At 41.0% G+C, this 16,976-nt stretch overlaps 1 protein-coding gene across 1 annotated transcript in view; it reads right to left on the bottom strand.

Moving 5' to 3' along the window:
* SHROOM2 (shroom family member 2) overlaps nucleotides 1–15,033 on the bottom strand; it is a 47,389-nt gene extending 32,356 nt beyond the window's left edge. Inside the window, exons 1-4 of the mRNA XM_009697232.1 lie at nucleotides 14,933–15,033; nucleotides 12,496–12,627; nucleotides 4,260–6,906; nucleotides 2,156–2,259 (exon numbers count right to left, since the gene is read on the bottom strand). Of these exons, the coding sequence (XP_009695534.1) occupies nucleotides 2,156–2,259; nucleotides 4,260–6,906; nucleotides 12,496–12,627; nucleotides 14,933–15,033 (2,984 nt within the window). The remainder of the gene's footprint in view (nucleotides 1–2,155; nucleotides 2,260–4,259; nucleotides 6,907–12,495; nucleotides 12,628–14,932) is intronic.
* Between the last annotated feature and the right edge of the window lie 1,943 nt (nucleotides 15,034–16,976).

A 16,976-nucleotide genomic window follows, 5' to 3' on the forward strand; every position in this document is an offset into this window, starting at 1 on the left:
GGGGGGGGGGTGGCAGGGGAGGGAAGCCAGAGGCATCCTGTAGCGTTGGACAGTCTCTAACCCAGAGAAGGCACCCGTGGACTCCACAACTTGGGTCCTCGCACATCGAACCCACACAAATGCTGAAGGGCTGCTCCTGCGTCCAGCACGGCCACACTTGCTTTGGTAGAACAAAGGCAACTGTAGCACACAGGACAAAATAAAGGCCATCAGCAATATAATCCAAACCCAGATTTTCAAAGAAAGTATTAAATATGACTACAAGGGAGACCTTAGGTTTGGTTAATATTCATGTTCTAGAATATACCACAGATTAGGTAGATTTGCCAGCCATTTGCAGATTGCTAGCTTTTAAAAGTAGGAAATCAAATGCCTTTAGGGCAGCTCAAAAATCATAAAATCAGTTTATGTCATGTCAAGTCCAGCTCCTTTTGAGCACAAGAATGCTTGGTTAAAAAAAGAGCACATGGAAATACATATTCTTTCCTATAGGACAGCCATTCACATAATGCAGTGGTAGGTCACAAGCACAGGAATTAAATGCCCAAACAAGAGATTTACATGTGGTGCTTCAAGACATGGTTTAGTGGGCATGGTGGTATCAGGTATATGGTTGGACTTGATGATCTTTGAGGTCTCTTCCAACCATAATGATTCTATGATTTTATTTATTTAGTTTTTTGAATATGGAAGACATAAGCCCTCTGCATAGCACAAGTGCTGAGGGATAGACTGCGAAAGAGACCATTTTACAAAACCTTCTGTAATGCAGTAAAATGGCCAAATACTACATTCAAATCAGTATGTCAAAATAGGCTTTGGCTTAAAGAAAAAAAAGTTATTGCAGCTGGTGCCCAGTCATGTGATTTTCATGGATTCCGTGATTATAAAGAAAGAATTGTGCTGCACAAACACTGCTAAAATGCTGGCGTATGAGTATTATTCACATGCTTTTGTGACTAGGGTTCAGCACTGGTGGATGGAAATTATTTCACTTGTCAGAGATGCTGTCTGCCTACAGAAGCTGGTCTGCTCCCGGCTGATCGTGCTGCCGCCTCACCCTCCCCTCCTTCCCTTCCCTTCCCTTCCCTCCAGCCCAATCACCCCTCCGCACGCCTGCGCACACACGCACACCCTCATGGCCTATTCATTTTGAAATCATGACGGTAAGTACAAAGGGCTACAAAGAATTGGAAAAACAGCAGATGGTCTCTTCAGCTGGGCCATTAGCAAAATACAACCGTATAAAAACACAAATAAATACGAATTTTTTTACAACCTTTTATGGTCACGACTAGAGTAGGTGTTTGCTACATTTCATAATTTTCTCTCCCCTTGAGAGATTCATACCACTTACAGAACCGAGGAAAGCCCGTAGAAGTTATTTTTCCTATATATGTGTTTCTTCTGGTGACAGCAGCGTGTGCACAACCTCAGTTCAGCTGCCACACACCGCTTGAGCAGCCGCAGTATCAGCAAGCGCCGAAATCCCTGCTTGCATTAAAACAGCTCTGGCAAACAGCGGGCCAGGAGGAGGGCATCCCCCTGCACACTAGACATTTAAGGATTTTAACTGCATTGTGCATACAGGCACATATTTGACAAAGGTCTGAAAATATTGTTTAATTAAAACATGAATTAACAGAGAAAAGTGGAGTTGATCAAAAGGGAAAACAACTTTTGGTGGCTTCTGTTCATACCCTGCATTCTGTAAAGGCACAAGTAGAGAAAAGTCCAACTTACAACACTACTGCGTTCCAGTAGCATGCAGTCTTTGCCAAGGATAATACTGGAAAACTCTTTTGGGAAACCTCAAGCACTCCCCCCCCCCCAAAAAAAAACCCCAAACCCTGTAACTAATAAATATGAAATTTCATGCACACAAATAAGAATCATCTGTCTCCAAACAAAATGTAATACACTCAACACTTTACAATTTCTTCAGGCTCACCCTAGAGTCCCCACAAATTTCAGTCCCAACATGAATTCTATCATGCACATTGAAGTATGTGTGGAGAAGGAGGGAAAAAAGGGAAAAAGGCATTGCAAAAAGTCAGAAATCATCACAGCAAAACTTCCAGTTTGGGTCAGGAAAAAGATCAGATCAGAGTTGTCATAAGAAACCTCTTAAAGCCAGAAATTAAGCAATACTTACCTTACAGTGCAGTTCCTTTCATCCAGATTATTAGCTTTAGAGAAAATACGCTCCCCATCTTCCTTTAAATCCTCTGCTTGCCTCCTTACTTCAACTGAGGCTTCCTAAAAGTGGTTTATAGCACAAGTAAGACACTAAGTCATCATGTTTCAGACTCCTGAAAAATCTATGATTATGGAACCTCTTATTTGTGGGTTTGCTCTGTTTGACTATATATGAGGTCAACAGCATAGCATGTCTTAAGCTTGTTTGGTTTTAAGTGGTACAGTATGCTATGTGACCTCTTGCGCAGCACTACCAACCTGCCTGTGCTCGAGTTACTGCTCTACTTTGCAGATCTACAGAAGAGCTTAACATTTATATAAACGTTTGCAACTTCCATTTGGCAAAGACAAAAAAAAAAAAGAAAGCGGCAAAGAAGTCACAGAAGAGTTGCCTGCATTTTAGAAGAGGCAAGTACGCACCAGCTTTTGAATCCCTGAGCGCGTACTTTAGTTTCTCAGTAAAACACACATCGCTGTTCCAGAATTTTATTATCTCACTATCTTCAAACAACCACACCCAAAGCATAGCTTTGCATTACAAACACCAAACCTACAGGAAATTTAATTGCGCACTAGCGCTGGAATCATCTAAATAATATATGCAAAACAACATCTTTATTTACTTCAGTCTGTTGTGAGCATCTTCAATGCACTTATCACCGTATTTTCCAGGTGCCTAAACAGGTGTCTGCTTTTTGCCCCAGGAGGCCTATACTGAACTTAAAGGCACTGACTAATAAACCAGAAATGCATACATGGAATAGATTATATGATGATTTTTCTGCTGGGTAGGCAATTATTTAATAATTTAGTTAATTTAATTTTCAAAATAACTTCCAGGTGAGTATTTCCAGTGCTTGGAATCTCTACCCTAGTAAATTATCTGCATAGCTAAGTCTGCACGTGAAGTTCAAAAATAACTTTTGCAAAACTTAAAGACACAAAAAACTTGAAGAAAAAGAGTCTGCAGCTTTTAGAGATCAACATATTTTGTTTCTTTTTGAGCTGCTGTCATTCTACTCCCTGTACATACACAGACAGAGAGGTGCTATGTGGATGTGTGTGTATGTATGTATGCATGCAATGTTTTTACCAAGAGGGAAAAAAAAAAAAAAAAAGAAAAAAACCCAAATAATGTACAACTGCATTGCCTCAATTCTTTTCTTACACAAGGTGAAGCTCCACGCAGGTTGAACACACCATGACTCCTTATACAGACCACGCAATCTTGTAGCAGCTTGAACAACATCTTTTAAACAGAGAGTTTAAGACACTTGGTTCCTCTGTTTACTTCTCCTGCCACCTGCCAACCATTCCCTGGCCCTGCTCAGTTAAAAATTAACTTAATATTTACTTGCAAGTTGAACAGACATTTGGCATCTCTCTAAGGAATAAATTCATACATCTTAAATCAAGCAAGCTGACATAAAATAAAACACTAAGCAGTTTCGTTTGTTGCTGTAGTGTAGCTTCAACATTAACAGGCATATTTTTAATCTCTAAACTTTATTAGGCAGAAGTTTTGTCCTATGTAGCTTTTGCATTAAGCAAGTTTAGAATAAAAGGAAATCCATGGAAAACGATTAGAGCATTAACAAAACTGGAGAAAAGTAGGTATTATTTCCCCTTTGAACATTTTCCTTCATAGTTTCAGAGAACTGAAAGCCTTAAAATGGGGAAGGCAGCCACACCAATGAAGAAATAACTCTGGGTGAAGATTGCTTTGAACCTCCTATACCTCTACTGTAAAAAAGAGGATATTATCAAATCAACCAGGTTGCTTTCTTCCATCTGACTACAACACACAAGAAAGTACTTGATCCAGTTGCTCTTTGCTACACTCAATTCCCATGCAACAAACTGATCTTTTTCATTTTACTTCTGAAAGCTACGTATAACAATTATTCCCTTACTGACAAAAGGCAAACACCACACTACATTGTGTTTCTAAACTGGAAATGTTCATAAAAATTATCTCTTTCTCCTTCCACCACTCTCCTCCCACCCCACCCAAAAAAAGCCCCAGGCAATTTAAAGGATAATGTGAAAGACACCTGTACCTGTTTGTAGAAATCAGTAGAAGGGGATGATCTAGACCTCTCATGGGTGTATTGGGGTTTCTCATGTTGTTCGTGGCCTGCATCAAGGATATTATCGGCTGAATGGTACCTTCCCGAGCTCCTCGGCTCTATCGCTTTCCGCTGCTCCTTCCATGATGCCTGATACTCTGCAAAGGTTCCCAGGCGCTGTGGCTGTTCAGATTTCACAATCCTATTAGCAGCCTTATTGCTGCAACCATTGTGGACGTTATCTTTTGAAGCATGTGCAGTTTCAAGGCCAACAGAGGCTGCCCGACCTCTTCTCTCATACCATGATTCCTCTCCCTCTTGTCCACCGTGAGCTTTCCTATCTGGCCTCTCAGGCTGTCCCTCAGCTAGACCATGGGGAGCTGGTTTCTCTGCCAATTTCCGATATGCAGGCTTACTTGTTTCTTCAAAAAATTTCCACCTGTCTGCAAACGAGCCCAGGGCTTCTTCAGATGTATTTGGACAGCAATGAGCATGGCACTCATCCTCTGACATCCCCACCTCATTGATCTTCTCCGGTTCAGAGTAAGACTTTAGTTTTTGCTCTGTTGTGAACCTCTTCCTGGCTCCGATGCGAGAAACATGATGAGCGCCACTCCCTGTAGGGTTCGGTTTAGCTTGTGTAGCCTCAAGGAATCCAGACACATCTTCAGAAACCAAAGCCAATAACGAAGAGTTGTAACTACCGGTTTTCCGCTCAGGTGACCTGGGGAGATATTCAGCAGGGCTGGGCTCCAAGTCCCGCCGTTTGAAGGATGTTGCCCTTAGAACCCTGGCCTGTGCTTCCTTCAGGTGATCTTTGTAGGTGCTGGTAAAGTTAGTGTCTGGGGAGGCGGTGATATTTTCTGCTGAATCTGGCTTCCAGGTCTCATTGTGCTCCTCTGTTTCAGATGACCCTACTAACGTAGCAGTGCTTCTACTTTTCTGTAGCTTTGCTCTTCTCATTTGGATCTCATTTCTCAGGGTTGTTGCAAAACGATCGCTCCTTCGTGCCTGTTTAGACAAATGAGTGTCAAATGGGGCCTGTCGCTCTGTTACCACTTCTGAGTTGCTGGCAGACTGTTTTTTCCCTTCCTGAGCTAAAGAGTGCAACATTGGGGTCTTCTGAGGAGAAATCTTGCTACTCTCATCTTTTCCCCACCTAAAATCTTTCTGAGCAGATCTGTTTTCAGTGGTAAGAACACAGCCCTTCACATATTCCTGTTGACAGTACCTAGTTTCACTTTCCTCAGAGTTACTCTCAAAGTTTTTCTTTTGTCCAGACTTTTCAGTATGATTGGGTTTTTTAGTTTCTTGTACTACAGCACACTGAGCATCCCCCTCTCTGTCCACTGGGTGATGACTACTGCTCTCACACCCTTTCAGTGAAGATTCAACAGATTGTTGAGGTAGATAGTACTTTGGTTTTTGGACCATTGTGACAACTGCAGGATTTTCGTGAGGTCCAAGCAATGCATCAGTCCCCAGTGCAGGTTTCCAGCTGTCGTCCTTCAGTTGCAGTGGCTTTGAGCTTCCCTGAGCAGGCTGTTTTGCTGTCACGCAATAATAGCGATTTTGTCCAGTGTTGTCCACCTTCTGTTCAGCAGCACTGTTCAAAGAGGAAGAGTTGAGCAGACTGGCTTGGTTTGGAGTGTAGCCATGAAAATGATCTGTAGGTAACTCCTGAATGCCACTATAGGACAGATAATGTTGCTGATCTTTAGGTGCAGCTAAGATTCTTGCATTCTGAAAAAAAGTGCTTTCATCACTGTACTGGTGCTGGTGGTGGTAACTGTAAGTAGGCTGTGCAAACCGAACATCAGTGCTGGACAAGGATGACTGCAGTTTGTTCACAGTTCCTGCATTACTACTGTACCTTTCACCAGTTGAAGAAAAAATGTGTTCTGAACTGAGATCAGGTTTATAATTTGAGCTGCTGACCCTCCTGTCACAGGGTCTGGAGGGTCGCCGCTGCTGCTCCACAGTTTCCAAGTTCCAGTCACTCCTGGGCTGAGACTGGTTAAGGGCTGTAAAGTGCTGCGTGCTGGCACCCTCTGAGTACACAGGGCCATGGGCTTTCTCATGGCCTTTGGTAGCAGCAAAGCTGTCACTACGAAGAGGTGGAGGTGGAGGGGGAGGAGATGAAGACCTCTTCTTATCAGGAACATACCAGACAGGTCCAAAACTGGATCTTCCAGAGCTAGTGAGCTTGCTATCCAGGTGTTCCTCTATTCTGGGACTTCTGTTGTTCTCGTATTGGATGGCAGCTGGCAAATATCCAGGTTTGTCCTCTATTCCACTGTTGTCATTCAAGAACTGGCCAGACTTGTTTCCATGCTTAGCAGTCTCCCAGTGGCCTACTTTGTATAGCATGTTCTCTGTTGAAGAAGTATCTGCATTGGATAGAGTGTGGTCAGGGGTGCTAGAACTCGTGGAGAAAGACCCGTAGGCTGAATCCCGCTTACTTTGGCTCCCTAGATGATCAATGCTACTATTAGACCTTGCAGAAGAAAGTCTTCCGTACTGGGCTACTTGTGGAGTGTGGTCCCAGCTGTCCATACTTCCCAAAGAGCTGAATTGGTCAGAAGTGCGATGTAGACTTGACTGATCCCACGAGTTTGATAGGTCATGAGAAGAACAACTATGGTAGGAAACAAAAAGCCTCAGCATAAACATACCAATCAAAAAATGCCACAATGTAATTATAAATACATAGCCATCAATTTTACTAACATTGGTTAAGATCCACCTGCATAGCAGTTACTCAAGACAAACATTCTAATAAAATTGGAAGTTTGAACACAAAATCAGGGCTTTATCTTTATACTCTGCCACTGATTCAAAGCTTGAAACTGTAATAACTAACTCAACTTCCTTTTGTAAGTTTATCATGAAGTAATACACATGTATCTCCTTGAAGGCTTCCCTCTCCCTCTGCAAATTGTTTATTTTGCTGACTTTTAGACAAATTTAGTTTTGAGCTCCATTAGCTCCCTCTCTTTCCCAGGACAAACATCAACTTATTTTTCAGCTTATTTTCCACGCACTCCGATTCTTCCAGCTATTAAACTCAGATATTTCCCTCTTCATCTTTTCTAATCTCACTTTAAACTTCTTGAGCCCATAAAGTTATTTCCTTGTCCTGCTTATCCAAATCTGCCCGTTCACTTAATATTTCCATTTCTAAACAGAGGTTCACTAAAACCATTTGCCTCAAATGCCACCGTTTTAGTTCTGAGCCTACCCATGCATCTTACCAATGTGGTTTCAAACTACTCTCGAGTTGACACCCCTACAACAGTGTCATTCAATTCCACCCAGTTCCACAACACTGACAGGAAAATGTCAGGACGAGATGCCAGCACAATGTAAGTTCTGCATGGCCAAAACGAAACTCCTGACCTTCCTTCAACAATCCCTACTGCCACCAGTTCTTCTCTGCCACTCTTTAAAAAATATAGAAATGTCACCTTTGACATTGTACTTTCTCTGGATCATTCGCCTAGGACACTATTTCAAAATCTTGCTGCTTCTGTTGTTTTCCTACCCAATCAGTTTTGTTCTGTTTTCTTTCTTTTCTGTCTTTCACAGCACCCACCTCCTGTCAATCCAACACACTGATGTCGAGACGATAGTCTTTCCAATTATTCTCATCACATCTCCCTGTTTGAACTTCACTGGCAGCCCCTCCTGCTTTTATATACCAAATTCAAATTCTTGCCCTTGCATGCAAAGCCCCTTGGTAGAAATCCCAGAATTATTCCACTTCCCTGTAGCTATAATTATATGAAGCATCTATCAAATCTTGTGCAGTAAAGAAATCTGTGAAAGCTAGCAATGAAACTAGATTAGTCCACATAAAAAAGATACAAAGAGTGATATAGATTTTTTTTTCTGTCAAAAATATTGCAAAGGTCAACTCAACAGTTCTTTGAATTCAGTATTAACATGAGAATTGTGTGTGTGTGTGTCCCTCAATTACTATAGCCTTTGCGGCTTTCTTTGTACATCATGGTCCAAAGCAATTTATGTGAAATAAGAGAAGGTATACTTTCTGCTTATTTTCTAAAAGCATTTTATTAACAACATACACTAGCACTGGCCTTATCTTGTGCATTTTTTGTTCTTTCATTCTTTTATTTTCAGCATTTTAAAATATCTTGCTGAATACTTAAAAAGGTCTTAATTGTCATCTTAGGCAGACACTGGTTCATGTAAAAAGTGTCTTGGTCATTCTTAGGATCTCCTTTGCTAATAAAGAATGTAAGCCAGATATTGCTATGAATTGCTGATATTTTTCCCCCCTCTTCAGCACTAAGGAGATACTTGACATTGATTAAAATAAAGATGACACTTGTGCAGGAAAGCCTCAATTTACAATTTACAAGTCTCATGTAGATCTGCTAGTATCAAATGTGAAGCACAGACCATCAGTGTAAGAGGTCAAAGCCCTGCTAGAAAATGCCTAATGGAAACCCAGCAGAAGGCAGCAAAGTGTCAAAGGACGGACAGCAAAGTTTCTGATGGCGTGTTACTGCAAAGTATGGCCGGCAATCTTCCCATCAACCCTGACATGGAAGACAGTCCAAAAGTTATCTCTCTGCCCGAGCCTGGCACCCCAGAATATCCTTCTTTCATTGGCTTTTTTAGAGTGGATTCACAAAAGCAACTACACTGCTGCTCAAAGTCTGGCAAGTAAAGTCCAGGGATAACCTACAAACACCATCCTTCGACACTTCGGCCAATAAGCACACATCCCCCGCTACCCCGCAACCCTGGGGCATGAGTTTCTGCTTCTGAGCCCTCCCAGAAATGACATAATCTCAGCAAATCAGACCACATTCAGACCGCATGAGATTACAGACCAGATGTACCTGAGACTAACTGCCTCAAACACTCTGTTTAAGCAGCCTTCTCAAAGCATACTTGCCTCACACCCACACCTGTAAGGCCAGAACAAAGTAGAAGAGGTTGTTGGTTTCAACTGCACACCCAGGGGCATGGGAAACAACCCTGGGGCATGAGTTTCTGCTTCTGAGCCCTCCCAGAAATGACATAATCTCAGCAAATCAGACCACATTCAGACCGCATGAGATTACAGACCAGATGTACATGAGACTAACTGCCTCAAAAACTCAGTTTAAGCAGCCTTCTCAAAGCACACTTGCCTCACACCCACACCTGTAAGGCCACTGAGACTAACTGCCTCAAACACTCTGTTTAAGCAGCCTTCTCAAAGCATACTTGCCTCACACCCACACCTGTAAGGCCAGAACAAAGTAGAAGAGGTTGTTGGTTTCAACTGCACACCCAGGGGCATGGGAAAGAAAAAAAAAGAAAAGATTATAAGGTCTTCTATTATAGTATATCCTACTGGAAGAAAATGCAGCACCTAAACTTTCAGCAACTTAAGATAGTTCATATCCACACCTCCCAGAAAAGTGCACTCAGGCTTAGTCTAGGGTGGGCTAAGAAAAAAGTCTGCAGCCATGTTGTTAAGGTATGACTTCTATGAAAAAGACAGCAGAAGACTCACAGAGGGAAACTATAGCACCAAAAGCTTACAAGTTCTAACTCTCTAGCCTTGCATGAGAAGCACCTAGACCTGGTCGAGAGCTCCCAAGATAGCTTACATTTTTTGAATGAAAGTCACATGATAAAAAATACACATATAGTGATGGATGTGGAGAGCAGAACTACCCTTTCTCCTATGTATACCGATACAGTCTCCTCTGGTCTGCCTGTGTTCCTCTAGTTTCGTGCATCTTCTCAAAGGTCCAAATTCAGTAGGCTTGTAAAAAATCCCCACCAAAACCAACCAAAAAACCCCCTCTCAAAACCAAATCAAATCAGATTACCCATAGCTTAATCTAGCATCTACTTAGGTAGTAAGGAAAATTTTCAGAGGGTTGATTTGTCTAGCTGCACCCCACTCCCCAAACACAGAAAATCCAAGTCTGTTCTGCTTGGAAGAGAACAAAAGCATCTCTCCCCCTGATTGAACTCTCCATGTTTTACAAGTGATTTAGTTTTCACACTCACAGAGAGAATGCAGGCAGGCACATTCAGAAGAGATTTTAGGCTGTGAATACCCATCTCAGATGCTTAGCTCAAGGAAGAACACGAAATTCCAGAAATAGCCCAAGGAAGGGATCTTTGGGTTAGAAATATCCCCTCAGGCTGTTTCTATTATCTCCTTGCATACTGCTGCTTTCAGCTACTGACTGCATGCCTCCCCCGTTCAGCTTGTCCTTTGAAAGCGGGGAATCTCTGAACCTGCTCACCTTCTCTTTTTGCAGATGAGCAAGCCCAAAGAACCCTCATCTGCAACTGGGATCCTCAAAATACCTGAATCCTTGGGCTGGCATTCAGGGAATGCTGGGCCTCCAGCAGCCGCAGCCTGAAGTCAGCCCTGCCACTGAAACTGTCTTGGGCAACAGACAGATGTCCCAGATACATCACCTTTCAAGCGGGCAGCCCAGGCACCCAAGGGGTTCAGGATGGCAGTGACCTGGCAACCCTGGTATTAGACTGTGCTAAAGCCACTGAATCTTTCAGCAGTATCAGAAAAAAACAGAATTTGCCCTTTTTATTAATATTGATGTCTACCAGCAGTTGCTGCTATTTCTGGTATGTGGGGGGAGAGGATTGCTCTATTCCCCTCCCCCTTTTCTTTACACCCACAAATTCCTTTCCAAAGTTCATTTCAAACTGGCCTTGAACCAAATTAGTATATTTTTTTAAAAATACTGTGATTCGCCCAGCTCCTATGAAATCACACTTTGAGACACATATCTTGTAGTATTTTACTTTCACATGGTACAAGGACAACCATCAGGAAAAGCAGGAAGCATATATTGATTTACAGCTCCGTCTGAAGGCTCAGTAGACTGAAAGCAGTAATACTCTTGAGGTAGCCTTGCAACCAGGAACTCTACACAGGTTTTAGATATTTCTGAATTTTGTTTCTACATAGGAGGACTTTTACTGTCTTCAAATCTATAAATCTAATTCAGTCCATCTACATGAAAGTTAAATACAAACTCACTAAATCAGTGTAAAACAGCAGCAATTATAATCGAAGACTTCAGAAATACAATGTGCTAAAATTTCTGCTAATGAAGTATTACAAAATGCATTTAAAAAACCTTTCTGTCTAAAAGTTAATGTTCATATGTTATTCAAGGGCACATAGCAAGTTATTTTAAAAACAGTAGGGAGCTTCCAAAGGAAACAAACTGTGTAAAAACGATTGTAAAAATTACATGAAAAATAAAATAAAATCTTAAAAGTATGAACGGTCTTCTGTTTTAACTATCACAATTAACACCAAGAAGTAACGACGGAGAATGTACAGCAGTAAGCATAGAAAACACAAGTCTACTTTCCAAACTGGGATTGAGTACCAGATTCGTTTTCTTTAATACTCAGTGTAACTGTGGCCCAATAGGAACTCAGAAGAAAAAAAGCAACAAAAGAAAACAAAACCAAACCAAACCCTTGTGAAAATGTTGAAGAATGTCCCCTGTGAGCAGGAAACAAACAAGAACCCGTAACCAGACACAAACAGACATGACCTAAAAGATTAAAGTTTCACAACTAAAACTGCACAGGTGCCAGCCTTTCTCCTCTAGAGCTGAATGAGACCTAACAAATATTAAGGTGCTTTAAACAGGGACTAAAAATCATTGGTCTTATTACCTCTCTATACAAGCAAGAGCACAGCAGTAGCAAAGATCAGATTACACACAGTTTAACTAATAAAACCAGTAATACCTTGAAGTCTTAACAGTGAAACATTCTGCACCCTCCCTTTAGGAAAAGGTTTTTTAATAGGTTGAAACAGTATTTTTCAGTTTCTTCTCCCTTTACTATTTCACTTTAAGTATGTTAATTTTCATGGTGTCTTTTTGCTTATAAAGGTTTAGGATTTTACCAGTGGACACTGAAAGGAAACGCCGAGCAAGAAACATAACCTTTTGACTACCTTTAAAACTAGTTTGTTACCTTTCAATCACACGCACCTATCACATACTGTTTCTGAAATGCATTCATCCATATGTCAAACTTCCCATGCTCCCCCTTCAAGCACTGAAAGGACAGGCAATACTAAAGATGTATTATACAACAATTCCGCATTTGTGGTTCTAAAATATACTCAACAACATGACTTACGTTATTATTGTCTCGCTGTTGGAGCTTAATGCGTGTAACTTAAGCAGAGACTCACCTTGCATGATAGCACGAGTGCCAGGAAGCGCAGGCGTTGGACGAGGAAAGGTGTGACGTGGCTGTCTCAGGTTGATTTTCCGTAAATTTGGTCGCGTGCCAGGAGTGAGGCCTGCAGGCTAGGTCATTTCTTCTGGAAAATGAGAGGTAGAGTGTACTAGTTGAATGCAAACAGTTCAGTAAGGTGATATGCAACAAAAAAAAAATCTACCAGGGCAGTAGTCAAATGTTACACAGATAGGACAGAGGCATAATGACTTTAAATGACAGCAAATGAGACAACTTTCTACATGCATGCCAGTTTTGAAAAGACACCAGTATTTCTTTAAAATGCTCAAGATGCAGTGAAACACCAATATTCTCCAAGGTCTGTGCTTGGGTAAGGTTTTGTGGGTTTTTTTGGTTTTGGGTTTTTTTTTTGTTTGTTTGTTTGTTTTGGTTTTTTTTTTGTGTGTGTGTGGTTTGTTTTTTTTTTAAATCTTATTTATTTTGGAGGTGGGGTAGTTTTTATGAGGGGCAGAGACAGGCAAACAAATTTTAAAGTACCTGACATGTATCCAGAGCTTTAACAGTTAAAACTAATGCTGAAACTTAAGACTCTTTTACAACATGACAACGGTACAGCAGGGCTTTGGCAAGTTTTACTGCAGGTAGGTGCTTATGGGAGGAGGTGGGAAGAAGAGAGTTAATGACATGAAAGAATAAAGCCAGGTACATCGTTTCATACTAGTTAGAGTGATATAACTAACAATTTTAAACTCCAGTCAAGTTCTGCTTCAGCTCCTGAAATGTTTGGCACCCCAGGTATGCAGGAGTTTTTTGTTTGTTTCGAGGTTGTTTTTTTTTGTTTTTTTAAAGAACACACCTCAAAAATAGTTCAGCAATTCATCTAAGTGCCCAAATATCTATTCGGGTATCATCTCCAAATGTACATGCTCCTGTAACTGAAAAGTTCCCTTCTAAGAAGTACAACAATAAACTGCTAGAGCTTTGTACCTTGCAAACCTTTCTGCAAAACTGCTCTACACTCCTCTGCCCCTTTCCTCCTGTTCAGGAATTAGCAGCAACAGCTTGCACTTCCTTCCAAGGACATGCTGTTTGTAACACCTCTCAGCACTTGCAAAATAAGTGCATTCTTTTTTTCCCCAATGTTAAATAAGCCTTCTGGGCGGAATTCAGCTACTTCTGTTTTGGTGAGCAGATGCAGAGCACGGGCCATTTGTCTAGCCCCTCTCAGTCGCCCAGGAACGAAGCAGGAACTTCTGGAGGTAATTCATCCTGCCCTTCTCTTTGGCTCATCCTGGAGGAAGTGTAATTTAAAATTTAGACGAGGTACAAGGTAAGACAAATCCCACCCTCCCAAGTCACTGTCTGAAACAAAGGCTTATAGGACCTTAGCTCTTGAGGGTTTTTTTATGCACTTACATATTTATGAAGTTTATTACTGCAAGGTTAGATAATTTGTCTAAGTTACAAAAGTAATTTGCTGAGATGACAGTGTTCCCTATTTTCATCTTGAACTCTAAAGGCAGTTCTACTTTTTTCTTTTACTCATTCCCTCTTTTTATAAATTTGGGTTATCAGATAGCCGCTGGATTTACAGAACAAAACTAAAGTTCAGTATAAACCCAGTACCTTCAAAACAGGTCAAATTTGAATATGTGGCTTTTTGCAGTACATTCAGGAAGATCTGATTAATTCAATGATGAATCGCCTTTCCAAACTCTGCATGCAGGATTACAAAAGGAGGATAATAATTCTACAGGGAAGCTATAATTTCACTATGAAGTGTAGCATCATTACTGTCACTAAAAAAAGAAGTAATTGTTTCCATAAACAAAAGCCTACTCTTTCCAGCATGACAAAAGAGAAAACAGTTAAGCAGAGTATCACTATGTTGTTCTTTCTTGGTAGGATATGAAATTCAGAGAACAAGTGGAGGAGCCCCAATACTCTCGATGCAAACAAGTGCAAAAGATTCTGCTCAGCCATGAGATGATGGGCTCCAGACAGTCCTTGTGTACTCCAAGGGCTCCAAGCCTGTGTTCAGGTACGGAAAAAAAAAATATAAATTGTTCCACTGTTCAGCTGCACAGAACAAAGGGGGTTCCCCCCCCAGCTCACCTCTAACGGTACTAAACCACCAGCTTGGCAAACCATACCTATTTAGGCAAATTCAATACACCTCCTAGGCTTCAATTCAGCAAAAAGGTTTATCTATTATGAGACAATTACTTTTCTATGATGCACCACTAAGGAAACACAAGACTAGAAAACAACACAAACAACTAGCACAACACAAGCAATGTTTGGAGCGTAAGGAACTGAAGGTTGGGAAGAGGGCTTCTGCAACCGTGTGCTATGGGCTTTCCAAATGGTAGGAGGAATGCAATCGGTGGGAAGGAACAGAAGGGATACACTTGTAGTCAGTACTGTACCTCATGGAACTTCTCAAGATCTTCATAAGATAGTTTCTTGCTACATGAACATCATTTTCAGATGGCATTTTCTGTGCTACAATATCCACCACCACTTTCATCTTCCTGAGCAGCCAAACAAGGGGAGGAACAGACTGGGCTGAGTTGTGACATGAGGCAAGTCAAGTGGACAAGAACTTACAAGTTTTGTAAGTTTGTGTACATATATTTTTGAGAGGTGCTTTTTTTTTTTTTTTTAAGATGTAATAGTCTGAACAGCCTAAAAATACTAGTGGGATACCTACAAGGTGGAATCATGTAGACATCTGCTTTCGCTGAAGTCCACATGACTAAAAATCAATTTACTGTACATAGTCAATAATGCTCTCTGCTGGATTCTCACCATTTAATTACATTTACTATGGCCTACACTTCAAAAAACAATGTTTTCTAATAAGTGGAGCACACCATGAATACTGATGCCAAAACTCAGCACAAATGGGTAGAAGGACTGGAAAGAAAAGATTAAAAGACTCAAACCAGGAATATTTTGCAGGCAACTAAAGATGCTGGAAGCTGAGCATTTATATTCTAATGTAATATCTCTACATTAATTCTGAATGACAGAATGAGATCATCTGAACCTACAACCCAGAAAACCTCTGGCATTAATGGAAGTATTAATAAAAGCATTTCACCGAGAGTGTCTTTCTACCAGTGCTTTTACAAAAGCTGCTGGAAGGAAAATGCTGCTAAGCTTTGAAGATATGATACAAAGGGCAAAAAAACCAATTTCTATTGACTATAAGCAATCCGTTAGATAGTGGTCTCAATGACATGTGTGTGCAAATACTTTAGCAATAAAACAACCTTTCCAATCCTGTTTTTCAGAATAAATCTTTCCTTTTATACTTACTGCTTGGAAGTCATTAAGAAAGACATTCTGAATTTCACAGGCTATAGAGTTTAGAGATACTGGTTTAGATTGCTGTAGCAATACTGAGGAAGTTGACTGGATATAGGAGGGGAAAAACCAAATCAACAACAACAAAAAAAAAGGAAAAAGAAATGTACTTGCTTGACCAAGAGAGAAAAACAATTAAACTAGACAAGCAGATTTATCTGTAAACAACAAAGTCAGAAAATATCTTAAAAACAAAAAGTAGACAGGAAATTGAATGAAGTAGCTGAACCACCTCAGCATATAACAACATCAATGAATAGGAGCCATCTCCTCTGTTTTCAGACACATTCTGAATTCCTGCAGGTACTGTTCAGATAAAAGGTCAGCAGATGCAACCAACAGAGGTGTGTATTTCCTACCTGCCCCCAAAAAGAATTTGCTTTATTCTCATCTACCAAAGACCACACTTGTTGTAACCCTATCATAGAGGTTTTTGCATTTGGAGTCCTCAAAGCAAAAGGGGGACTGGCAGATCCAGGGACCTATGTCCAGGTGGGAAGCAATTGCTAGGATTTATTTGTCTATTAACGTTTCATTCCAGTCCTTTGCTAAATCAACAAAGATGGAAGGCCTGACTGCTGGTTCACATGTAAGCGTAAGGCTGCAAATCTTTCACTGCAAGCAGTGGCAGCGACACAGGACAGAGGTCGTGCAGTATTTCTGAAACAGAAAACTGGCTTTTCATCCCTCTCATTCATCTCGTTACTGGCCCCTTCTCTTTAGCTCAAAGGAGTGTTTTAATACCAGCAGCAGTGGCATACCCACACAAAGGCACTCTGACCCATCTCAAGGACAAGGTAATCAACAGTTCCTATGGGGATTTTTCCTGCAGAAGTCTGGAAATGTGAAAATGAACCGAGTCATACTAATGGGGCATTTTAATTGGAACTGCCCAGCCACTTCCCTTTTTAAAGGCTATCTTCTGTTACTCCATGTCCTTATGTTGCCCAAAATTTATCGATCTGTATGATTACTTTTCATGTCAAATCTAAATAATTCTTCAAAATGGCTGAACTCCTCTGGGGGGAAAAAAGGAAATTCCTTTCCAGTTCACAAAAAGCCTCCTCACTGCCGGGTTTCACCTACACTGATAAAGGCAGC

This window comes from Cariama cristata, unplaced genomic scaffold (assembly GCF_000690535.1).
Source record: "Cariama cristata isolate BGI_N322 unplaced genomic scaffold, ASM69053v1 scaffold723, whole genome shotgun sequence".
In the NCBI taxonomy this organism is placed as follows: Eukaryota; Metazoa; Chordata; class Aves; order Cariamiformes; family Cariamidae; genus Cariama; species Cariama cristata.